This window comes from Fringilla coelebs, assembly GCF_963513975.1.
Source record: "Fringilla coelebs genome assembly, chromosome: Z".
In the NCBI taxonomy this organism is placed as follows: Eukaryota; Metazoa; Chordata; class Aves; order Passeriformes; family Fringillidae; genus Fringilla; species Fringilla coelebs.
In genome coordinates this window covers 9,933,192-9,958,623 of record NC_140031.1, presented here as the reverse complement: position 1 = coordinate 9,958,623, position 25,432 = coordinate 9,933,192, and the positions used below count along the sequence as shown (strand labels likewise).

Sequence of the window (25,432 nt, the reverse complement as noted above, 5' to 3'; positions counted from 1 at the left end):
TTCTGTGGGAGATGAAGCGTGTTAATGTAGAAATCAATTGTATAACTTTGGATTGGAAACCTCTTTGAGAAGAGCACGTTCTGCTCTCATAGCTATACCAGCAACGTAAGCTGAATCTGTGGCCAGATGAAAGGGCTCGTCTTTGAATTTCTCAAAGGCTCTGACAACAGCTGCTAGTTCTGCGATCTGTGGAGATCCCTCCACTATTTGGATGCTAGGTGTGGGAACTCGGCGCACCTCTCCTGAGGGCCAGAGCTACCGAGAGAACCCTTGGGGAGCTCGGGAGCCTTGGGATGTTGCTAAAAGTACCTGGTGGCTCAACTTTGACCCTTTGAGAGAAGTACCACCTATATGTGGGGATATAAGAATCACTGGTGTGTAAAAGATATAGAAATAGAACATTTATAGGTCAAAGTACAGTTTTTAAGATTTTAGTACAGGGGGGTTGGAAAAACAAGATGGAGGGAGTTGGGGCCTGCCACATGGTTCTTCCTCCTTCTTCTTGTCTTCCATTTACTGTGTGACGTAGGTATTTTTGATAGGTTTATAGTAAAGGTACACTTAGTAATAAAAATGATAAGTATTGGAGACAAAAGATAAATATAGTTTACGTAGACTTTGTTATAAAAAGATGCGACCGCCCTGTGGGCAGTCAGAGTGCCTTTGGCTGCCTTGCTAGTCGGACCCCGGCTGGGCAGAAAGAAAATTTTTGTAGATAAGAAATAATAAACAACGTTGAAGACCGAACCTGAGAGTCCAGCCTTGTCTTTTGGAGCCCGGGAAGCGAGCCCATCTCACCCTTGTCTGGGCAGAGACAAATAACAGCGAACCCGGACAGCTAGGTTCCCATTTTTGGGTCTTAGGTTCTTTCCATGTCATTACTGACTTGTGGGATGAAATTTGAAACTTGACCTGTGTAGCTACCTAGGGCAAACTGGAGATTTTCATTGGTCTGGAGCAAATGCTGCAGATCCCCAGAGGTCAGTGGCAAGTATATGCATGTGAACTCACACCCTGCAAGAGAGCAGAGGCAAGTTCTAGCTTTTTTTATCAGATGTGCCATGATTTCTTGGAAGGTAGTAACTGTCTGTGTAGGTTGGTTGCTGCTAAAGATCCATTCCAGTACTAGTAAAGGGTCTCAAAGCTGAATGTCCCTTTGGAAAATCAGTCCAGAGAGTCGAGGTGTTTTTGCAGAATGACCAACTGGAAAGGCAGCTGGGCTCAGAGCGATGGGCTTTGCAGGAAGACAGGGCTTCTCTTGGACCTTGGTGATGGCATCTCGGGCGTCTGTTCTGAGAGTGCATGGAGAGTCCATGTCTTCCTTGCCACAAAGAAGGTTGAACAGGGGAGCAAGGTCCTCAGTTGTAAGTCGTAGCAGGACATGTACCCAGCTGATGGATGCGCACAGACTGTGTAAGTCTCTCAGGGTTTTTGGGTGGTCTTGGATGGCGAGCTGCTGGGGTACGATGGTCCTTTCCCGGATCTGGACTCCAAGGTAAGTCCATGGGTTGGTATACTGTATTTTGTCCTCAAATCTGGCCTTTCTATGGTTTTGATGGTCTTTTGAACTGTTTTGTTCAAGTAAGGTTTTTCTGATGCACAGAGCAGGATATCATCCTTATAGTGGTGGATGATTGCATCTGGGAATAGGTGCCAAACGGGAGACAGGATGTGAGCAACACACCACGGGCATATTGTGGGACTGTTCTCTGGTCCTTGGGAAAGAAAACGCCAATGATCTCTTTTGAGTTGAGCCTCTCTTTTAAGAGAGGGAACAAAGAAAGCAAACTGTGGAGCATCCTGGGGGTGCAGTTGAATGCTGAAGAAACAGTCTTTAATACTGAGGTGCGTAGGGAAGTGGGGTGTCACCGTACGGGACCTTGGAGGTTCCGTTCAGGGGACTCTGAGGGTGGGCGTGTGGCTGCAAATCCTGGGGATGGGGGCAAGGGAGAAGTGGGGTAGAGGAGGCGGTGGGATTGGCATGGGGTGCCCCTGCAACGGCAGGCAGTACGGGGTGCACGGTGCACTTTACTGGAGCTGGAGCAGGCTGGCAGGGATGGGGGTGGTCGTGACAGGGGTGGGGGCAGTAACAGCAGGGCTGGTGGGTGTCATGGACCCGATAGAAACCGGCGCAGTTACGCTGGGAGAGAGCGCTGGGGAAGCATGCTCACAGGATACCGCGGGTTGCACAACTGGTGGAACGGAATTCGTGCTTGCCATGTCCGAGAGGGGGGACGGGGAATAGGCGGACCAACTATCCCCACAGGGTGCAGAGAAAAATCTTGATTAGTTTGGAGAGTCTATATCCTGGTCCCACCTGTATCCCAAAAGGAGTCTAAAGTAATAGTGTGTGTGTGTGTAAGTATCTGAAAAGTGGGAAAGAATCCAGTTTATAAATTTTTTCAAGTTAGTTTTTGAGAGGTTGCCTTTAGAGGAAGAAATGTTGTTAGGAGATGGGAGCTCTAGGATTAGTAAATGTAAGTCTCTTGTTCTGCAATCAATTTAATATACTGGTTTTTGACGCCATATTTCCCAATTCCCTGCCTGCAGAAAAAAGATAAAAAAGAAAAAAAAACCAAAAAAAGGACTCAAGGTAAATGCGCGCAATAAAGGCTGGTTTAAAACTTATATTTCTTCAGCCAGATGTGGGTCAAAGGCCTCCTGGTGGGGTGGTCTGCCTTGTCAGTCTACTCGAACACTCATCGAGATGTCAGCTGTGAGGGCCGACTGATGGCCCTTCAGAGAAGTTCTTTTATAACAGAGGACTTTCCTTCACAGGGTATTGGTGAAGCGAGGCAGAGACTTTTCACAATTAATTCTGCTCTTCTGAAGTGCCAGAGTTACAGCATCCAATGGGGAATGCCAACCTAAAGCGTGCCTCACCTGGGTTTAAGGGTGTCCCTGGCTGGCAGTTGCAGGTCTGGATAGTGCAGTCCTGTTCACACAGCCTGCCTGGGCTCCCAGGCAGCTCCCAGCCCACAGGCAACCTTAGCAAGCTCAGCTCTTCAGTGAGATCAGCTCTTTAGAAATTATCAGCTCATTTGTGATTTCAGCTCTTTAGCATGCTAAGTACCTCAGGTGGACGCAGGAAGAGAGAGGAGAAAGCTGTATGAGTTTCCATAGGGATGTCTTTATTGAAGTCTCCGGTAAAGATTCTCAGGGAGAGTTCTTCTGTCGAACTGGGCAAAAGTAGCTCTTTATATTGCGTACAGGAGTTTTAGAAATTGCCCAGCGGTGGAAGTCGACGGGAAAATGACCTTTAGTTTGAGAGAGAGATAAGCAAGGGTCTGAAAGCAGAAGAGGAGCTTCTTAGGTCCATTCATCGTGACTAGGCTTTTCTGTCTTAGGCTTCTGAATGCCAGAGAGGCATTGCAGACACTGTGCAGATATCCTGGTCTGTTGAAGCTTCCGGATAGTGGATGGTTGGAAGCAGGGGGGAACACGTATGAGAAGAAGGGGGGAACCCGGTAACTGGTGAAATGCGTGGAAAAGAATGGCTGAAATGCAGTGGGCAGGATGCGTAAAAAACAAAAGCAGGGTCCCCTGGCTTGGTGGGAGGCATGAGATTAAGGGATTTTTAAAAGCTCAAAAGCACTTGATAGTGACCACGTTGAGAATCCTGATGTTAAAGTGATAGCGAAAATCGGCATTTAGCAGAAAATGGTGCTTGGAGGCGACAGGGGACCATGGGTAGCGGGAGGGCTGTCAGCAGTGTCTCTCACTGAATGTGAAGAGTTTCCAGACCAGGGGCGCGGTGCTGAGGTTGTGCGCGGCGCTGTTGGCAGTCAGAGACCGGCCGGAGCACGAGGTCCACTGCAGCTCCTCTGTGGGAGCCGGCCATGGGATTGGGACGCCGCATGGGGGATGGTGCCTGGAGGCAGCGGGAGTGCTGCCGGCAGCGGCTTTGGCAGAGTGCGCAGGATTTCCAGGCTGGGGACCTGCATGGGCGGTAGTGAGCCAAGAGCGTCTGGCGCGGTGGCTTTCAGCAGTTCTGACCCAACTGAGGGTGACCACGGCCATCAGATGCACTGGAGCCCAGGGCTGCCGGTACCAAAGGCTGCGCGCATGGACCAAAGGAGTTTGAAGGCGCGGGACCACCGGCACCGAGGGCCTTTGAACTCGGCACTGAGGGGATGGGGGCGTTAGAGCTCGGAGCTGCAGGTCTGTCAGTGCAGGCTGCTGGCGATGGGACACCCTCTTAGGTGCAGTCAGAGTAGTGAGCAGGCTCAGTTGTGTGCAAATCACAGCAGTCGCCAGCCTGGCAGCACTGCCACGGGACCTTTAACCCGTCCCCAAGCAGCAGGTCTCGCTGAATCCTGAAGCTGAGCGAGAGGCAGGACATGTGACAAATCGTTGTAATCAAGCCACCACAGCCGGTGGCGGCTCAGGACTGCTGGGGTGGGGGGAGGCAGCTGCGCCCCACGGGGCTGGCCAGGGCATCCAGCTGCAGAAACTCCCCTGCGATATACATCAGTGTAGAGCCGCGCAGTCACGGGAACAACGTGTGAGGGGCTTAGCAGCTGCTTCCACTGGGATTCCGAGAACATGATTTGCTTTTACTTTCCAAGAGGAAGGCAAAGCTTCTTCTTTCTTTTTCTCCCTTTCTCCTTCTTCCTTCCTCTCTCCTTTTAACTAATGACAGAGACAAGTTCTGTCAAGAGAACTAGTAGTCATCTCAAAGCAGAGGTGTAAAAGGGGTAGAGAATACCATGACCTATTTATTTACTCTTTGAGCAGCGCATTTTGTAGGGATTTCTTGTTCGCTGTCACATATTTAGATGCTTTACATCACTTGTCAGTTTTGTGTGCAGATCCAGTTGTAATTGATCTTGTTGGATGGGTTGGGATGCATCTGCTGACATGCCACAATCATTAGTGCGTTTGGGATGACTTCATTTGTGAACTTGCAAGGCTTCCAAGGAAAGCAGTTTCCGGGTGCCTAATAGAGACTTTGCACAGGAATGCTGTAGGCAGCGTGACATCTTAGTAGTATCAGAGCCAAACTGATTCTCTCTGTGAGGGCGGTTTGATGCCCTGCCTAATTCTGATAAATAGTTTGGGCAGTTAAAAGACCAGCTTGATGGGAATGTTTTGTGTTGTGTTTCTAAGTGCTGCTCATTAGATCAGAAATGCTCTTAAAATCTTACCTGGCAAGGGAGGAGAGATAGCTTCATGTTTGAGTGTCTGGAAGAAGGAGACTTAGGTTTAGTTTTTTGTTAGCCTCTCCCGAGAGGATGCCACGAGTCTACTTGGCCTCGGAAGAGTGGAGGTACAAGGTAAGACGTGTTGATGTGTGCCGTAAAAACATTGAAAGCTTGAGGGTTTCGCGCCTCTTCATTTCAAAGCCTTCACTCGCTGCTAGGAAGTGCCTCTGTATTTTCATTGAACAAGAAAAAGTGCTCCGTTTTGTGCCCTCCCGGCGTTGTAAGGTGAGAGATGGGGATGAGAGTCCAACAGAGTCTTTCTTTACCCTTTCCTTTAAAACAACACTGTCTGATCCCACCCCAAAGGCACAGAGGGTGAAATACTACCTAGAAGTGGCAGGGTGGTAACAAACAGTAAACATCCTACTAGTCTCTTCCCAAAAGAGCTCTAGGGAGGGCTTTACACGTACGTGCCAGTGTGTATCTATGGGTACATGTGTACCAAAGTGTGTGAATCTGCACATGCAATACCTGTGTGTGCTGGTATGCACAGCTCTGAGTACACACACAAGTACCAAAGTGTATGCATGTTGTGTGCATTATTATGTGCATGTGTGTTAAGTTTTCCTCTCAAGTATAACTATTAGTAGACAGCCCTGTATTTGTGAGCGTGCAAAGGCTCTGCAAGTGTAAACATAGCTCTGTGTAAGATATATGTGTTGAGAACATTACCCATATTAGTGTACACAGATTTACATGCTTGTGTTAATGTACACAAGTTCTACGTACAAGCAAGTCTTGTGTCTGTGAGCATGTGTGTGCTGGTAGAGACTGTACCTAGGTGAGTGTCTCTGTGGCACTCGTGTGCTGGGGTGTGCAAGCAGAGCGTGCACAGCTCCGTGCATGTGTACAAGTGTGTGCTGCTAACAGGTACCTCTGTATGCCAAGGCTCTATACGTGTATACAAATACCTGTGTGTGTCTACTAGCCCTGCACATACCCTTACATGGTGACATAGGCTGAGCACGCCCAGGAACACGGCTCTGGGTGCACAGCTCTGTGCGTTCGGCTGCTGTCTCACCTGAGAAAACAGATGTGTGTGTTTGTGTGTGTCAGTGTGTATGTATCACCACTGAGCTCTGCTGAACAGAGGAGCCCCCAACTCCCTGTGTACAATACGTAGAGTTCAAGTTAGTTTATGACAGAGATACAAAGCAACCCATTCAAACTGTTGCTATTTACATTCTCACACTGTGCCTTAATTTTGTTGTAGACTTGTGCCTTGGTTTGGAAAGTCAGGTGCCTGCTAAAGGAGACAGGAGCCTCTCCTGTAATGGAGAATGCAAACCTTCCCCACCCCTCCAAATTGCTATGAATTTTAAAAAAGGGGCTCTCAGGCAAAAATATGGGAGCAGGAAATAACAGTTCTTTAATAGGGAAGAGGAAAAAAAATAAAAGGATAAAATGATGCAATACAGTAGGACAACACTGTCAGAGTTAGAGCTCAACCTGACAGCCTGTGGGTCAGGGTGTTGGTAGCAGTCCAGTTGGAAAAGGAGCTGCAGTCCTCCTGGAGTGTCAGGCGTGGTTCTGTTGGAGCAGGGGAGTCCTGTAGGAAAGGGGTGTATTCTTCCTCTGCAGATCCGTGGAAGTAGAAGCAGCTGCTGTTCCTCTGGGGAGTCCAGTGGAGAAGAGCCGTGTTGGTGTGTCAGAATCTTCCAGGTTATATCTGGGTAGGAATGCTTGGCTCCTCCCTCTGGGCAGAGCATCTCACAATGGGATGTTATAGTTCTTATCAGTCATGTGGTGACATTCAATAGCTTCTTATCAGCAGATGTTCTCTGCTGAGGGACCTTGATTATTATTACTCAAGAAGAGAGATAAGGAGAATTGCCTACCTGACACCAGACAACTGCCAAACAGAGGGCAATAGAATACATCTTGCCTTGCATCTGGAACCAACTTGTAAAAATATATAAATGTGTGTTTCTTGTGCCAAAGAAAACTAAAAGCCTCATGACTACTCTAAGTGTTTAAAATAACTGTTAAAGTAACATTTTTAAACAAAAATTTACATTGTGATTGTCATTAATAGAATTGTGCTATGAAAATTATAAGTATCTGTTAACGGAAGGAACAAGGAAAAGCATTAAAATGATTTGCTTAAAACTGAAGTATAGTCAAAATCAGCGGGCACGTCTGGGTTGGGCCCTGTACTCGCCAGCAAGAAGATTATTAGAAACCAGCTGCAGGCAGCAACCCTGTAGGCATGGGAGGTAGGGGGAAAAGCCATACTGGACCTCTGTTCACAAACTCCACCAATCATTTTACTTAAATCCCTCTTCCACTGCCCTCACCCACATCAACAAATACTAATAAAAATAAAATAATTACTTGAGCCAAATTACTTAGGAAATAGAAAAGGAGGGATTGTGATAGATGGATAATAGGATGATTGGCTCTCACAATTAAACTATACCTATTGTGTGAATATTAAGAAAAGCTTTAGTGATGTATAGTTATGTTATTGTAGTTTAGATGTCCTCTCTTCTCCACACAGTTCTCTTCTCCCCTATATTGTTACCATCAGACAGCCAGGGTTGTCTGGCACAGGTGAAAAGAGGCTGCACCTGTGCCCCTTGTATGGGGCAGTTGGGAATGGAAAAGCTTGGTGCGTAGGGGGTGTGGCATGGCAACACCTGGCCTCCAATCAAGTTAAAGGAAGCAGTCTCCACTGAAAAATGGCAAAGAAGAGCTGACTGACAGATTTCAGGAGGGGCCAGGGCTGGCTGATGCAATGCCCAGGGATATAAAGGACTGAGCATCCATATGGAAGATGTGCTGGCCACGTGGTGTACATGATGGGCAGTTCCCAGTGCTGCAGCTTTTTCCTTATGTAGTCCTTTGCTGTATTTTTCTTAAGGTTTAATCAACCTTTTTAAGTTTTCAAAGTGAGCAGTTGTCTCTCACAGATTTATTAAGAACTGATTTATCCCCTTTCCTGTGCTCCACTGCCTGCCCCCGGCGCCAGCAGGGAGGGGGCCATGGTACCAGACCAGGACCTGCTCCTTGGGCTCAGATTGTCCCTGTCCAGGCAGCCGGGTCTCCCCTGGGGATTGGATCTGCCACAGGCCCTGCTGGGGCAGAGCCAGGCAGTATGTGCAGTGTCACCCCAGGACAACTACAGCATCCGTGTGCCTGAGTGCACCACTGCAATATCCTCACACACACATTCACCCACACCCTTTTCTTTCCCTGCAGGACAGCTGCCCACCTTACCCAGCCCAATGCCCGCAGGACAGAGGTCTCCTGTGCCTCTGGGCAAGGTACCAGCTGCAGTTTGGGATGGCTGGGATGGCCTGCAGGCTATCAGTGCCCCGAGTGCAGAGACATGGGGGTTTTGGGCTTGGTGCTCCTGTGGATTCCTCAGGCTCAGTCTAGAGCAGGAATGAATTTTCCATGAGGAAAAGGGACACAACTGCTTGCTGGGTCAGATGTCCCTAAATAGCACCTCAGGAAAATAACAGGAGGAAGTGGAAAAGCCTCTTTCCCCCAAAAGCATTTGAAAATTCTGCTTGGTAGAATGTTGTTGAACTACATTCCCCATTCCTCCTGGGGAGGCTGACAGCTCATCCAGCTCTTGCATCTCCAAAACCAGCTTCTCTCCCACAGTCCCTGGTTAAAGCCCTCCCAACTCCAGAAATTTTGCCTTAGGGGACCTGGCCAACCAGACCACTCTCATCACGATTTTGGTTACCATGCTTGTTCCTTAGGGTAAGGACTATTTGAGGACCTCACTTTCTCCGTCACTGCAGGGTTCTCTCAGCCTCTGCACCAGCTACAGGGAGCATCACAATGCCTTCAAAAGCTGGGACCCTGGCTAAAGGTGGACAAAGGAGTGCCCAGGGTCAGTGAGGCTGGAGGTGTTTTTCTGCCAGAGGCAAAAATGATGGCCAAGCCAGTCTGGCAGCATCAGAATTTATCTTGCACCTGCCAAGTCCACGTTGTGGATAATGTCCAGGTTTTTTGTGTAATTGCTGGGAATTTTGGAGAAAGAAAGTACAAGAAAAATTCAGCTGCAGGTCAAGGAAAAAAGAACAACAGCTTAGTCTGAGTGCATTCCATAAGTACTCTAATCCTTTCAGTTTTGCAATTGCATCATGATGCAACCGGTTGGGACTGAGAGTGGGCACCTTGGAGAGAGAAGAGGCAACCTGGGGATGAAGAGGTCAGACTGAGGTACACATGACCCCTGGTGGTTTTCTGTGTCTGGCTGCAGGTACCTGAAATTTTTCTCTCAAGGGAAATTTAAAGACTTCTGAAAGGTCAGCTGTGCTTGCTGGTTAAGCACTTCTTTCAGAAGATTATCAAGAAAAAGCAAAAAACATCCCTCTGACTAGAAGGAAAAATGTAATCAAAAAACTGGGGTAAGAATTAAAAATATTTACCAGAATAGACTGAAGTATCACACTGAGCAAGCTGTTGTCAAAACAGAAAAAGAGAACAAAGAACCACAAGGTAAACAAAAAGAAAGCCGCAAACCTGCAAACAAAAAGAAACCAAACTCAATCATCCAGCTCCTGAGCATGGAAACAACCTGAGAGGCTCAGCAAAAAGCAGCAGGGCAGCGGCACAGTGAGGACTACAATGAGATTAAAATCCCCTGCACACAGCTGACTATAAATATAGCATTTGCAACAATTTCGGTATTGCAAATAAAGACAGGAAATGTCATTGCAGAAGTCATGGAGTAACCACAGCATCAAATGACAAGAGAGACAAGAGCCATGGGGCTCATCAGCACTGCCCAGGGACATGCCAGACACATATTGTCAGTCTGGTGACACCAGAGTCAGGGCAAGCAGAGGCTGGGATGACACCAGGCAGGACCTTGCCAGGGAAGGCTGGGCAGTCCAAAGCAAAAGCAGCAAATCCCTTCTCTCTGTGCTCAAGCCAAGCATCCCTGCAGACAGTTTTCCCCAGTGTGGCTCTGGACATAAGGCCAGGAGATGCTGTGGGAATCAGTGAAGGGCTGGGGTGCCCTTCTCTGGCAGAAGCTTTTGGGCACACTCTCTTCAGGACTGGATCACAGGCGGTCCTTATGTTGCATGTCTGAGTTGTTCACTGCTGACTTGTGCACACACCAAGGCCACGTCAATGAGCTCACAGACAGGAGTGATGCCAGCCAGGCAATGGAGCAAAATGCATGGAAAAAAATCCATGAAGTGTTGTGGCAACAGAGGAGAGGAATTCACCAGTCCCACCTGCAGTCAGCAAAGAGCTCACCAGAGAGCAGGGACAAGTGCCACCTTCAGCAGCACGAGGCTGAGGCTGGGCAAAGGCAGGCCACATTCTGGACTGCACCACATCTACTCTTTCCTCCCCAAAGAGGAACTGCAGGAGGGATTTACTGCAGGAGGGCTGGGCCACACCCTGCCTGGAGCCCAGGCACAGCCACAGCCCCACACCTGGTGTCTTGGTTTGGAAAGACAGGTGCCTGCTAAGGAAGGCAGGAGCCTCCCCTGAAATGGTGAAAAATTACCCACCCCACCGTTCAAATTGGTATAAATTTTAAATTTAGGGGCTCTCAGGCAATAAAAATTATGGGAGCAGGCAATAATAGTTCTTTAATAGGGAAACAAAGAGAAAATAAACAATGCAGTAAACTAAAACAATACTGACAGAGTCAGAACACAACCTGACACCTTGTTGGTAAGGGTGTTGGTAGAAGTCCAGTTGGAAATGTGGCTGCAGTCTTTCTGGAGTGTCAGGTGTGGTTCTGTTGGAGCAGAGAGTCCTGTAGAAAAGGCTGTATTCGTCCTCTGGATATCCAATGGAAGAAGAGGCAGCTGCTCTTTCTCTGAGAAATCCAGTGGGAAGCCATGCTGGTATTCCAGAGTCTCCAGATTATATCTGGGTAGCAATTCTTGGCTCCTCCCTCTGGGCAGAGCATCTCCCAATGGGATGCTGTAGTTCTTCTCAGGCATGCAGTGACATTCAATAGCCTGTTATCAGCAGATGTCCCCTCCCAGGGAGGAGTGATTGTGATCACTCAGAGAGAGAGAGAAGGAAAACTGTCCCCTTGGCCAAAGACAGCTGCCATACAGATGGCAATAGAATACATCTTGCCTTGCAATCTGGAGCACTGGGTTAAACACAGGAGGGAATGAGCAGCCAAAGTCACCTGAAGCTTCCCTCTGATTTCCCAACACACAGTGCAGTGGTTTGTCAGCCTCCAACAGACAAAGCCACTCCTCCCTTCACTCAGCTGAGGCCTTTGCCTGCCCATGTCCACCAGAAAGCTTTGCAGTGACAGCAGCCCACGGGGTGTAAATAACCCAATGGTTCTGCACTGCCCCTCTCCCTTTAAGGTGTTGCAGATCCAGCAGCTGCTCTGAGCATCCCAGCTGACACGAGGAGTCTGCAGCCAATTCTCCTCTTGCCACTGAAGAGCAACAGCCTTGAAGTTACTGAACAAGTCTTAGCTGACTTACCTATTCATATAGGACTTTTTAAGACAGCAAATATCATGTGTAAAGTTGCAATCACTTTTTCTTCTGTTCTAAAAGATAAAGTGTTGGTGGGGTGTGTTGTGCTGCTGGCAGCTGAACCCTGGCCTTTGCCACAATGGAATCATTGCAAAGCACAGCGTGCAGCAAGGTCTGTGAGGGGAGTGCCAGTCACTGCAGCAGCCAGGGTGGGTGGGACATCTGCCCCAGGGCTCCTCTCATCCCCTGCCGTGCTCCTCTCCCCCACAGTTCACAGTGTGCCTGTGGTGCAAGGGGCAGACCATTCACCAGCAAGTCTTGTCGGTGGAGAGACCCAGCAGCCTGGAGGGCTGGAACTGGGGCTACTGCGGCCACTACGCCTTTTACCATGCCCTGTACCCCCGTGCCTGGCTGGTCTACGAGCTGCCGGGGCAGCAGGTGGTGCTCACCTGCCGGCAGGTCTCGCCCGTCATCCCCCATGACTATAAGGTAAGGCGGGGACAGCATCCCCGAGGGCAGAGCTGCTTGTGAGCGCCTTTGCCAGCATTTCCCCGCTCCCGAGGGCAGAGCTGCTTGTGAGCGCCTTTGCCAGCATTTCCCCGCTCCCGAGGGCAGAGCTGCTTGTGAGCGCCTTTCCCAGCATTTCCCCGCTCCCGAGGGCAGAGCTGCTTGTGAGCGCCTTTGCCAGCGTGTCCCCACGGCCGCACTCAGCAGCGCTCCGGGCGGGGGAAGCCCCGCAGCCGTGCGGGAGCTCGGCATTGCAGCAAGGGATGGCTCAGCGCTGCCCGTGCCGGCTGCCAGCCCCAGGCGAGGGTGGCAGCTGTGCTGCTGACACGTCTGACCTTCCTCTTACCCCGGCGTTGCAGCAGCACGTGAGCCGGTATCAGCCTGCCGAGCAGATGAGTGATGAGACACCCGGCTGAGCCCTACAGGGCGCTTTCCATCCCTCTGCTGCCCGGCCTGGTGCTTGCCAGCCCAGGGCTGCTTCTCTTTGGAATTTTCTCTTGCCTTCCTCCCAAATCCCTCTGCTCCTGCTGCTGCTCCTCAGCTTGGCAAGAGACTGCAAGACCAATGTAGCAGATGCTGAGATGGCTAGAGCCCCAAGGCGTGTGGAGGCTTAGAGATAAGGGAATCCCAAATCATAGTAGCTAAGCCTGAAGTCTTCACTGAGGTCCTGCAGGCCTAGCTTATATCTCTGTGACCCCATAGGCCATTTTCCCTAACCCTTACAAGTGGTCAGTTCCTGAGCCCCCCTAACCCTATATAAGAGGCTACCTTAGCCCATTCTGGTAGAAGAGCTGCCGACAGAACCCTTCGTGAACCCTGCACATAAAACCATCGTGGAATCACTGGGGCTGCCTTCTCTCTCTCCCCGTCTGCTTTGTGGAAGCCACTGCTGGCCGAGCTCCTTAGCAAGCTAAGAGCTGAGACTAGAAAAGAGCTGAAAATGACTAAGAGCTGATAATCACTGAGCTTGCTAAGGTAGCCAAGGCTGTAGGGCACTTAGGGCTCGGACACCCGGCGTCCGGAAGGCTGAGCTGCCCGGCCCGAGACTGCTTGCCCGAGGCACCTTGTTCCTGCACTGACCTCGCTATCCAGCTAGAAGCAGCCCAGTGACATTTCACAGAACAAGTTATTATTGCCGGTGCTCTTCTGGCCGCTGCATCCTGCGTGGTGTCCCTATTGGGGGAGAAATGATGCTGGGGCAGCTGCCTGGGGAGCAGCAGCCCTGTAGGCAGCATTCTGCTTCTGTGCCAGGACTCCAGCTTGCCAGTGGGAGTGTTCATCTGGGAGGTGGAGAACGAGAGGGATGAGGACGTGGAGGTGTCCATCATGTTCAGCCTGCAGAACGGCCCGGGAGCGAAGGAGGCCGGCAGCGGCGGACACTGGAACGAGCCCTTCACCTTCCAGCAGGACAGCCAGCGGGTTGCTGGGGTCCTGCTGCACCACTGCCCGCCCGTGAACCCCTTCACCCTGGCCATCTCTGCCCGGGAGAAGGGAAAGGGCTGGCCCTACTGCCGTGGCTCCTGCTGGGGAGGCTGTGCAGCCCTGCTGCATGGTGGGGTGCTGCCTGCAGGCAGCTGGCAAAGGATGGGGGTGCAAGGGTTTGGGGTTGGCACCGTTCCTCAGCGCTTGCCTGACGCCAGGAGTGGGGACATGACTTCCCTGAGGGCACCCTCTTTGGGGATGGTGTCAGGAGAGCAGCTGAGGCAAGGAGTTGAGAGTTGCTGGGCAGCACATGAGAAGTGAGTGTCATGTCCTGCTGGTGGTATTGGGGAGGGGAGAGCATGAATCTTCTCCTCCAAAGGAGCAGCCCCTGATGATGCTCTTGCCTTGTTCAGGCTGGCACGGGAGTCACCCATGTGACGGCATTCAATCCCAGGGGATTGGGTCGAGAGGTGTGGCAGGACCTCCTGCAGGATGGCAGGCTGGATTCACCCCCTGGTGAGTGCCTCCATCCACCCTGGGGCGGCTGCAGGGGGAGCAGGACAAGTGGGTGGCCATGCTGCTTCTGAGCACCCAAGCCACAGCAGAGCTCTTTCCTCCAGCCTCCATGGCTGTTCAGAATCTCCCCAGGATGCTGTGGCTTGTTCCCAAATTTAGGCTGTATCCAAACTTCCTATTGCTTGTCTATTGGAAAATTACCACAATGCAACACTTGTCCTTGCAGTGGTTCTTGGAAAGTTTTTCATTCCGCTTTGGGGCTGTTCTTGACAGTGATGGCATGACACACTATGAGGAGAGGGAGAGGAAGATCGAAGCGTGGCAGAATCCCATCCTGGAGAACAGGTAGGGCAGATGAGAGCACCTTCCCAGTGGCCTCCTGGGCTTGGCTGCCACAGGAGCATCACGCCCTCGGCCTCCGAGGCTGAGCTTCCCTCTTACCCGCAGCCAGCTGCCTTCCTGGTACAAGTCAGCCCTGTTCAACGAGCTCTACTTCCTGACGGATGGAGGGACCATCTGGATGGAGGTGCCCCCTGATTGCTGTGCCCAGGACCTGCAGGGGCCGGCGGGGGCGGGGCTCTCCCACCTCCTCCCTGTCCTGCGGGAGTACGGAAGGTTTGCTTATTTGGAAGGTAACTCACAAGGATATGGGGCATTCTCCAAACTCAAGCCCTCCCATTACTGTAGCCATAGTGTGTTTTGAACCTGCCTTGCGGATGTTTTTCACACTCCAGTGTGTGTAGGGAGCAGTTCTGTTCCCAGGAAAAGCCCTTGCAGCCCTGAAGGATAGGGCACGGAGTGTTCCCCACATGCCTGGTGCTCGGTGTAGAGAATGAAACCCTCTTTGAACGGGAGCCCCTGCCTGGGCTGGGAAAGATGCCCCTGTGCAGGGCCCTGTGCAGGGAGGAGCTTTGCCCCTTCTCCCCTCCCCATGGCAGTCTCCTTTCCCTCACCACCTGCCCTGTCCTGCCAGGCCAGGAGTACCGGATGTACAACACCTACGATGTCCATTTCTACGCCTCCTTTGCCCTCATCATGCTGTGGCCCAAGCTGCAGATCAGCCTGCAGCATGACATTGGTGAGTGTCCCCAGAGCCCTGCCTTGGTGCCTGCTCAGGCCTTCACCTCAGGGAGAGACAGAGCCTTTGGGACAGCTGCTGCTGCTGCTGCTGCTGCAGAGATGTGTGCCTTGGGGCCAGCATCCCCCTCCAGCCGCTCTGCTGTGCCCAGCACTTGCAGCCCTGCAATGTCGCTGCCCCAGCAGCTCTGTGCCCAGCCCTGGGGGTGCCTTCTTGCCGTGCTGGGTGTGCCCAGCTGGCTCTGCCTGCCCTGGGGAAGCCCCTGGTCTTCCCAGCTCTGTCCTTGCCCCTTGCAGAGCAGACACGGAGCTGTTTGCAGAATGCCAGTGGGAGATGGGCCACGGGCCATGCCTCCAGGCTGAGCAGGGTCCTGCTGGCCTGCAGCAGCTGGGGTCCCAAGGAGCTCCATGTGATGGCTGGGCTGACAAAGAGGAGCCCAAGCCATGGAGGGTCACAGCAGGGGTCACACAATGGCCTTCAGGGACAGTGGCAAGAGAGGCCAGTACTGAGGAAAGGGAAGAGGGGCACTGATCTGTGAAAGAGAGGAGACAGTGTGTGCTTGCAGAAAAGCTTTATTGGGAGAATAAAGGTGCTGAAGGTGCTGAAGCAGGTGCTGGAGGAGGCACTAAAGGAGGTTCTAAGGGAGGTGCTAAAGGAGGTGTTAAGGAGGTGCTGAAGCAGGTGCTGAAGTAGGAGGATGGGCTACAGCCTGGCACTGCCTCTTCTCTGGGAGCTCCAGTGCTACCAGCCCTCAATCCATGAGCTCTTGCTTGCGCCAGAATGTGTTGTAGCCAACCCTGAGGAGACACAGAGAGAGGAAATGTAAGGGTGGGACATGGGAGTGGCCCAATGCCCACCCAGCAGTCCTGTATCCTTCTAAAACATTTGCACCTTGTCAGGACGCCCAGGGAAGCTGTGCACAAGCACCCTGTGCTCCCTGACTTTCACACTGGCAGCAGCTCTGCCAAGTGCTGAGCACCACAGGCTGGGAGCACCAGCCTTCATCCCCACCCTCGGGCCATTCAGGATTCCTTCTTAGGCCTTTGGCTTTGGAAATGCCTCTCAGGAGGTGAAGCTTCCCTTGAGCTTGTCACATACACTTTGCACACCAAGTCCTTCGGGTGTCTTATCAAGGAAACCAATACTTCAAAATGCTTGGGGAATTACTTGCCTGAACCACAGTCCAAGTGCAACAATGTTATCATTACTGGAACTGTGAAAAATTCCTGTAATTACCATCTCAGCTACATCCAGGATGGAGACTGACTGATGACTAAGGTCAATCATCCCATGACTTTACCACAGTGTTCCTAAGTGAGGCCCATCAGTGCCAGCCTGGATCTATAATTAAATCTCTGCTGGAATTGTGGTAAACCCTCCCTAATCACCTTACAAATGTTAAATTAGTCAATGGTTAAGTTCTGCCACGTCCCTTAGACAGAAACCATTGAGCAGGTCTGAGACTGAGAGTGGAATCAGTCTCGGCTCAGATCCATCAGTAGTTTAGAAAGCAGTGGGTACCTTCCTGAACTTTGTGATTCACTTGAAGGGTCTCTCTTCTCTTTTTCCATCTCCAGCCCCCATATAAATCATTCTAGAGTGATTCTAACCCATTTTTTCCTTCTATGTTTTACCCCTGCTCAAAGCAACCAAGTGTACCTTGCCATGGAGCTTTGCTAAGTCCTGTGTTTGCAAACAGATATTAAACTTCCTTTTGCCAACACCTGTGAGAAGGACTCCTAAGTGACCTAAACCACTCATTTGTGACAGCCCCAAGCCCTCAGGAGTGCACAGGGGACAGAGAGCTCACAAGGTGGCTTTCCAGTCGTCTCTGCGGTTCCCTGCGTGTGATCTCGGCAGCCACATGGTCTTCAAAACCTCCTTTCCATACTCATCCACAAAGCACTGGCCCGTGAAAACACTGATGGAGGCTGTGGGGACAGGACAGGAGGTGGAGGGAAGCGTGGCCAAGGTGGCAGGTCAGTGGCTACCCCAGCACAGGGGACAGTAGACCCCTGCTGTCCCCGGCCTCTGGAAACAGCAGGGATGGGGAAAGCAGCAGGAGGGCTCAGAGGGCTGGGGTGTCACACAGACATGGGCAGGCAGTGCAGGCTTCAGCCCCTGCTGCCTCTCCTGCAGCCTGGCACTGGGAGCTGACAGCAACCGAGGAGCTCCAGGGACAGGGATGAGGGAGCTCCAGGGGGAGGAGAGGGAGAGCAGTGGCGACAGTACAGGGGAAGGCAGGGAATCAGCAAGGATACTGCAGGGAGGGCAGAAGGGAGGTCTGGGGACACAACAAGGATGCTAATTTTAAGTACCTGAAAAGGTCCAATGAACTGTGAAACCAAAGGTGGGCTGGCTCAGATATGGGAGCTGCTGGGATCCCAGCAGTGGTGATTCCTCGATCTTTAATGGGGAATCTGACACGGCTGTGAGGTACTTGCCAGCGAAGTCACCGTTTCCATCTACTTCATAAATGGTCATGTTGGAGCCCAGGTCATTCTCCCATTGCCCAGTCAGCTTACACTGGAGAGGAAAGAAGTCAGCACTTGTGGCACAGCACAGCCTGCAGCCGCAGCCCCCTGCCCACCCCACCCTGTGCATCCCAGCCCTGATGGTACCTGCTCTGTACCCTGGAGGCCGTGAGCCCCCAGGGCCAGGAAGAGCGCGAGGAGCAAGGGAGTTGCTTGCACCATCTCTGCAGCAGGCAGACAGCTGATGAACCTGGGGATGTGCTCCTTGCAGGCCACTGCTGAGGCTCCTGCTCCCTCTCCTTTTTATTGCTGCCAGATGGGTGCGTGGCAGCTCTGGCCAGGATGTTGTGCAATCTGGGTGTTCCCAAATTTATCAGCTGTCAGAGGGGCTGGTGACAGCTGATATTCCCAGAATGCCTTTGTTCCAAGATAAATGCAGGTGGACAGTCCAGGTGAGATGCTCCAGTAATGTGGTGCCACAGTACCCCTCCAGTGTCACATTCCTAGTTTCTGAAAAGTCCCTTTTTCAAGGATATTTCTCCTGGGAAGTTGAGAAGGCTCAGAGAAAAATGAACCTAATAATTATCTCATTTGCTCCTCCTGTGTTTTGCTCCTTTGGAATGTGGTTGGGGATTGTTTACCAACAGGTGATCGTTACATTGGGTTTCTGGTGTCAGTTGTTTTGACTAATTGATCAACCAGTGGCAAGGTGTGACGAGACTCTGGAAAGAGTCACGAGTTTTCAGTATTATCTCTTCAGCATTCTCTAAGGATTCTTTCTCTATTTTTTAGTAGAGTTTAGTGTAGTCTTTCATAAAATAGCGTACCTTAAAATTATAAATTATTAATATGGTATCCTAAAGTAATAAATTAGCCGTCTGAGAACACGGAGTCAGATTCATCATTCCTTCCTGTCACAATGGTCACCGCTAATACAATAAGTGATGACCCCAGACGTTGGCTGCAGCCTGGAGCTGAAGAACCAAGACCCTGAAATGGGGTGGAGTTCCCAGCCGAGGGTGAACACGCGAGGATCTGTTGAATCCTCTCGGGAAGTGTCCGGAGACCCTTTGTGGAGCCGCAGGACAGCCTCTAGGACCCCGTGAATCCTGAGCAGCCTGCTGACACTGGACAGTCTTGCAAGGTACGGTTAGCTTTTCTGTGGGAATCCTTAAAATCTGAAGGCTTTGGGAAAGCTGCAAAAGGCCGGCCTCAAAGCCAGCAGAACTGTGATTAGAGCTAAGCAGTAGCCATAAGATAAGTCAGCAGAAACATTGTGTAAGAAGTAGAAAAGTAGGACAAATAGAACAATGGTCTGTGTATTAACGCTTGTCTAGAATAACTGCCTAAGCTGCAGAAAAGTATATCTAGCATGATATTAGGAAGTTCTAAGCTTAATAATGGAGCTCTGTGCATTGTGTTGTAAGGCTTACAAGCAAGTATTGTACTTGAAGCAAGGATTTTTTTAACAAGAGGTATGTGTGCTTATAGTGATTGGATGGAACTACTGTCAATGTGCTTTTGCTTTCTGTGATTGGTCAGAAAACTTTTCAAGTAAGTTGTAACATGAAGTTCTTGGTCTGCTGCCTGGGATGTGAGCTGATGGCAGCTTCCCATTCTCATAACCGTGTAATGAGACTGATGCTGAAAACCAAAACAGCTCAAGACTTGTTCCTAGCAGTCCCATCCCGTTTGTGATTTGTACATAGCCCGCGGCCGGCGATAAATGGTGCCCCTCTGTGAGGGAGATTGTTAGACTAGAAGAATAAAAAAGAAAGCAGTGGACAGTGCCATTGCTGGAGGCCCAGGCTGTTGGTAGGAGGAATGGATCATCCCCTTCATCATCTGTAGCTGATATCCCTGTAAGTAATAAGTAGCAGCTTCAGGTGGTCCTGGGCAATGAGGTGGGAAATCATCTGTCTAAATCAGAATGGGACCTTTTTTAAAATTGAGACCTTTTTTAAAATTGAGACAATTTTACAGGATAAAGAAGGCTCTGACATCTCAAAACAGGAACTGAAATACTTATTAATCTGGATAAAAGTGAATACTCAAAATATAGACTTGAAATCTGCTTTTACCTTTGATTTTCCAGATAACCTGGAAAATTGATCATCTAGTCTCTCTCAAAAAGGAAGAGACTTTTGTCAAACTAATGCCTGTCTCCAGAGCTTTAATGGAGAGTTTTAAACAGAGTGATTGTAATAGAGACTTTCTTGATTACCAGAACAGAACATGTGGTTGTGAGACTTTAAATCTAAATGGTGCTGGGCCTTCGTCTTCTTCTGGGGGGATCTTGGGTTTTGTTTGGGCTTCCTTCCCTTCTGGCACCTCCAGAGTTTCTCCAGGCAGTGTGGACAGCACCTCAATCCCTGGGAAGGGGGAATCAGGTCAGCATCGAGCTTTGGTCGTGTCCTCTGTTTCTTCTGAGATTCCCTGCGTCATTGATGCTGCAGCCGGGCGTCCTCCCATTCTTCCGTGGAATCACCCAGCCCCGGATTTCCCAGGTAAGCGTTTGGGATTTTCGTTCTGTCCCGAGAATCTGGGGGGTCAGGGGTTGTGTTCTGGGGAGCCTGGGATTTGAACAGATGTGAGAGATGAGAGCTTGGGGAGGCTGTGCAAAACAAGGGCTGCCATTTCTGTGCCCTGTTCCTCTTCCAAACAAGATGCGGCTGGATCTGTTCTGAAGTTGTGCAGGGGTGTTCTGCTTTGGGGGATTCTGGATCCACTCTGCCTGGCTGAGGGGCTGTGGGGGGCCACCCTGCCACGGTTTTCCCTTCCCAGGAAGTCACCCCCTTGGATCGGGCTCAGGCAGGCCATTTGCTTTGTAGCTCTGAGAATTCTTTTTGTATAGATTCCACCGCCAAGCCTATTCCAGGGATTTACTGCTTTTGGTTCACCAGCCTCCAGTTACAGATGGTGGAGGGGCTTTGGATTGGGGTCTGCCTGCAGAGGAGCGGGAAGGGGGGAGGACAGAGGCAGCGGGCGGCAGCCAGGAGATGAGTGGGGCCAGGGTGGCTCTGCCCAGAGAGATACATGGGGTGGAGGCGGGAGAGCTCAGGAAAGTTTCTGTGGAGACACAGATCATTTAGGAGCCTTGTAAGCCTGTCTCATTTGCTCCTGGGAGGGAAAAACGGCATGTTGAAATCACAGCTTGGAGCTGAGAGTTTTCCAGCTGTATCCCCGTGGGCAGGGATAAGGCGTGGAACCTGTAACAGTCCATTGGAAAGTGTCCCAAATACAAATTTGGGATCTGCAGCTCCAGATCAGCCCGATTTGTATGATTCTAATAAAACCCAATTGAGACGTGATTTGTCAGGCTCTGGCTTTCTTCCTGTAACCAATACAACACATCCCTCAGCCACTAACTCCAGTGGAGGAGGGGGGTTTGGTTCTTAGGGATGTGGAGCTCTCCTCCTCAGCCCTCTCTGGCAGGGCTCCCAGGAAACTTTGTTGCTGCCACCACACTTCTGCCAAGGAGAACCTGGAACTTCTTGGCAGGGTTCCTGGCACGCCTGGTGGCTGTGACAACAATACCTGTTCTTCTGTATCAGACACAGGAGTGATGAGAGGGAAAAGCAAAAGACAATCTAAATCAGAGGTCCTGAAGGAAAGACAGCAAGAGTGCGTCCTTTTGTTGTTCAGAAGCCTTTCACCGTCACCGGGAGAGACACCCTGTCCCAAGGGGAGCAGAACTGGAAGTGGGCCTGTGATGGAAACCACACTGAAACCTGCCACATGAAAGCTGAACTGGAAAACTGATTATTCTATATTAATTGATCATTGGCCTTTAACAGAGAAAAAATTAAATATCCTTAAAAGATTGGTAAAGGAACAAATACAGCAAGATCACATCACCCCCACGAATTGTCCTTGGAGTTCTCCAGTATTCGTCATCCATAAGTGTAGCTGACACTGAGATGGTGTTCCAGATTGCAAGGCAAGATGTATTCTATTGCCATCTGTATGGCAGTGTCTGCTGTCAAGTGGGCAATTCTCCTTATCTCTCTTCCTGAGTGATCATAATCAACAGGGGGACATCTGCTGATAAGGGGCTATTGAATGTCACCACATGACTGATAGGAACTATAGCATCCCATTGTGAGATGCTCTGCCCAGAGGGAGGAGCCAAGCATTCCTACCCAGATATAACCTGGAAGATTCTGACACACCAACACGGCTCTTCTCCACTGGACTCCCCAGAAGAACAGCAGCTGCTTCTACTTCCACGGATCTGCGGAGGAAGAATACACCCCTTTCCTACAGGACTCCCCTGCTCCAACAGAACCACGCCTGACACTCCAGGAGGACTGCAGCTCCTTTTCCAACTGGACTGCTACCAACACCCTGACCCACAGGGTGTCAGGTTGAGCTCTGACTCTGACAGTGTTGTTCTACTGTATTGCATCGTTTTATACTTTTATTTTTTTTCCCCTTCCCTATTAAAGAACTGTTATTTCCTTTTCCCATATTTTTGCCTGAGAGCCCCTTTTTTAAAATTCATAGCAATTTGGAGGGGTGGGGAAGGTTTGCATTCTCCATTTTAGGGGACGGTCCTGTCTCCTTTAGCAGGTATCTGTCGTTCCAAACCAAGACACTTTTAACTGCTGATTGAGGACTCTTTTGAGGGTTTGATATGTCCTTTCTACGATGGATTGTTCTGTGGGATTTGCAGGCATGCCTTTCTTGTGTTCTATTCCCCACTCAATGAAGAACTCTTCTAACTTATGAGAGGTATAGGCACATCTATTATCTGGTTTGACCTCCTCAGGGACTCCTAGGGTAGCTAAGGCAAGGAGGAAATATTTTATGTGTGCTGTGTAGTTTCTCCTGGATGTGATGATGCAAATACTGCCCCAGAAAACATGTTGACCGATACGTGCACATATTTTGATCTCCCAAAAGGTGGGAAGTGAGTCACTGTCTCTGGGCCTCTTGTTGGTAGAGTGACCCTGAGAAAAGTTAGAAAGTCCCTTTTCCCAGCCCGGTGCTCGAAGATGGAGTCAGAGCTATGCAGATCTCGGTCTCAAGGTTGTTTATTGTTCCTTATTTATAAAATTTTTTCTCCTGTCCAGCTGAGGTCCATTCAGCTAGACAGTCCATGGCACTCTGCCATGCTGTTATGTCTTTATACTAAAAACTACATATACAATATTTACAATTACTTTCCAATACCTATCACCCTTTTTAGACAGTGAGCTTCTACTCTAAACCAATCCAAAAGTGCCAACATCACAGCAGAAGACAGAGGCCAAGAAGAAGAAGGAGAAAGGCAGGACACGCCCAGATCTCTCCATCTTGCCCTCTGAACCTCCATTCTAGAAATCCCAAAATCTACTTTTTCACCCAGGGATAAATTCAACATCATTCTACTTAATTTGCTGTGGCTTGCACATCTTCATCTAAGATTAGTAACCTGCTCCATGGGTCATAATCAAAACCACAGGCATCTTGGGCTCTGTGCCTGGGTCTCTGAGACACCCTGCAGGGGTCTTGGCTGCTCAGGACAGCCAGAGGGATGTCCTGGGTTCTGACAAGTCACATCTGTCTGCCACAGCTGGCAGCTGTTCAAACCTCGGGGATTGACTCCGGTCCCCATAGATGGTATCTGGTAGTTTGGACAGTTCAGGCATGTGGCGACAAGAGCTTTTGCTTGGTCTTCTGAGAGCTTGAACCCTCTGATAAGGGCAGGCACATTTTGAAATGAAAAAATGCATGTGACAACTTTGCCTGGGCCAAGATGTTAGGGACATTAGCAGTTTCTATTGCCATGGCCAATGCCTTTGCTTTCCTGTTCCCGTCTGTGATAATACCTGGGAGGCCAGTGTGTGACCTCACATGCATTATACGGTAAGGTTGCTTTCTGTGGGAGATGGATCGTGTTAATGTAGAAATCAATTGTATAACTTTGGATTGGAAACCTCTTTGAGAAGAGCACCTTCTGCTCTCAGAGCTATACCAGCAACATAAGCTGAATCTGTGGCCAGATGAAAGGGCTCGTCTTTGAATTTCTCAAAGGCTCTGACAACAGCTGCTAGTTCTGCAATCTGTGGAGATCCCTCCACTATTTGGATGCTAGGTGTGGGAACTCGGCGCACCTCTCCTGAGGGCCAGAGCTACCGAGAGAACCCTTGGGGAGCTCGGGAGCCTTGGGATGTTGCTAAAAGTACCTGGTGGCTCAACTTTGACCCTTTGAGAGATGTACCACCTATATGTGGGGATATAAGAATCACTGGTGTGTAAAAGATATAGAAATAGAACATTTATAGGTCAAAGTACAGTTTTTAAGATTTTGGTTCAGGGGGGTTGGAAAAACAAGATGGAGGGAGTTGGGGCCTGCCACATGGTTCTTCCTCCTTCTTCTTGTCTTCCATTTTCTGTGTGACGTAGGTATTTTTGATAGGTTTATAGTAAAGGTACACTTACTAATAAAAATGATAAGTATTGGAGACAAAAGATAAATATAGTTTACGTAGACTTTGTTATAAAAAGATGCGACCGCCCTGTGGGCAGTCAGAGTGCCTTTGGCTGCCTTGCTAGTCGGACCCCGGCTGGGCAGAAAGAAAATTTTTGTAGATAAGAAATAATAAACAACCTTGAAGACCGAACCTGAGAGTCCAGCCTTGTCTTTTGGAGCCCGGGAAGCAAGCCCATCTCACCCTTGTCTGGGCAGAGACAAATAACAGCGAGCCCGGACAGCTAGGTTCCCATTTTTGGGTCTTAGGTTCTTTCCATGTCATTACTGACTTGTGGGATGAAATTTGAAACTTGACCTGTGTAGCTACCTAGGGCAAACTGGAGATTTTCATTGGTCTGGAGCAAATGCTGCAGATCCCCAGAGGTCAGTGGCAAGTATATGCATGTGAACTCACACCCTGCAAGAGAGCAGAGGCAAGTTCTAGCTTTTTTTATCAGATGTGCCATGATTTCTTGGAAGGTAGTAACTGTCTGTGTAGGTTGGTTGCTGCTAAAGATCCATTCCAGTACTAGTAAAGGGTCTCAAAGCTGAATGTCCCTTTGGAAAATCAGTCCAGAGAGTCGAGGTGTTTTTGCAGAATGACCAACTGGAAAGGCAGCTGGGCTCAGAGCCATGGGCTTTGCATGAAGACAGGGCTTCTCTTGGACCTTGGTGATGGCATCTCGGGCTTCTGTTCTGAGAGTGCATGGAGAGTCCACGTTTTCCTTGCCACAAAGAAGGTTGAACAGGGGAGTAAGGTCCTCAGTTGTAAGTCCTAGCAGGACATGTACCCAGCTGATGGATGCGCACAGACTGTGTAAGTCTCTCAGGGTTTTTGGGTGGTCTTGGATGGCGAGCTGCTGGGGTACGATGGTCCTTTCCCGGATCTGGACTCCAAGGTAAGTCCATGGGTTGGTGTACTGTATTTTGTCCTCAAATCTGGCCTTTCTATGGTTTTGATGGTCTTTTGAACTGTTTTGTTCAAGTAAGGTTTTTCTGATGCACAGAGCAGGATATCATCCTTATAGTGGTGGATGATTGCATTTGGGAATAGGTGCCAAACGGGAGACAGGATGTGAGCAACACACCACGGGCATATTGTGGGACTGTTCTCTGGTCCTTGGGAAAGAAAACGCCAATGATCTCTTTTGAGTGGAGCCTCTCTTTTAAGAGAGGGAACAAAGAAAGCAAACTGTGGAGCATCCTGGGGGTGCAGTTGAATGCTGAAGAAACAGTCTTTAATACTGAGGTGCGTAGGGAAGTGGGGTGTCACCGTACGGGACCTTGGAGGTTCTGTTCAGGGAACTCTGAGGGTGGGCGTGTGGCTGCAAAGCCTGGGGATGGGG

General features: G+C 50.1%; 1 protein-coding gene across 1 annotated transcript; it reads right to left on the bottom strand.

Annotated features, from left to right (window-relative positions):
- Positions 1-15,906: 15,906 nt before the first annotated feature.
- On the bottom strand, positions 15,907-17,851 carry LOC311164976 (avidin-related protein 7-like; the record flags this gene model as incomplete). Its single annotated transcript, XM_084224683.1, has 4 exons — positions 15,907-15,952; positions 16,966-17,086; positions 17,474-17,681; positions 17,777-17,851. The coding sequence occupies 4 exons, from the start codon at positions 17,849-17,851 to the stop codon at positions 15,907-15,909; spliced, it is 450 nt and encodes a 149-aa protein (XP_084080809.1).
- Between the last annotated feature and the right edge of the window lie 7,581 nt (positions 17,852-25,432).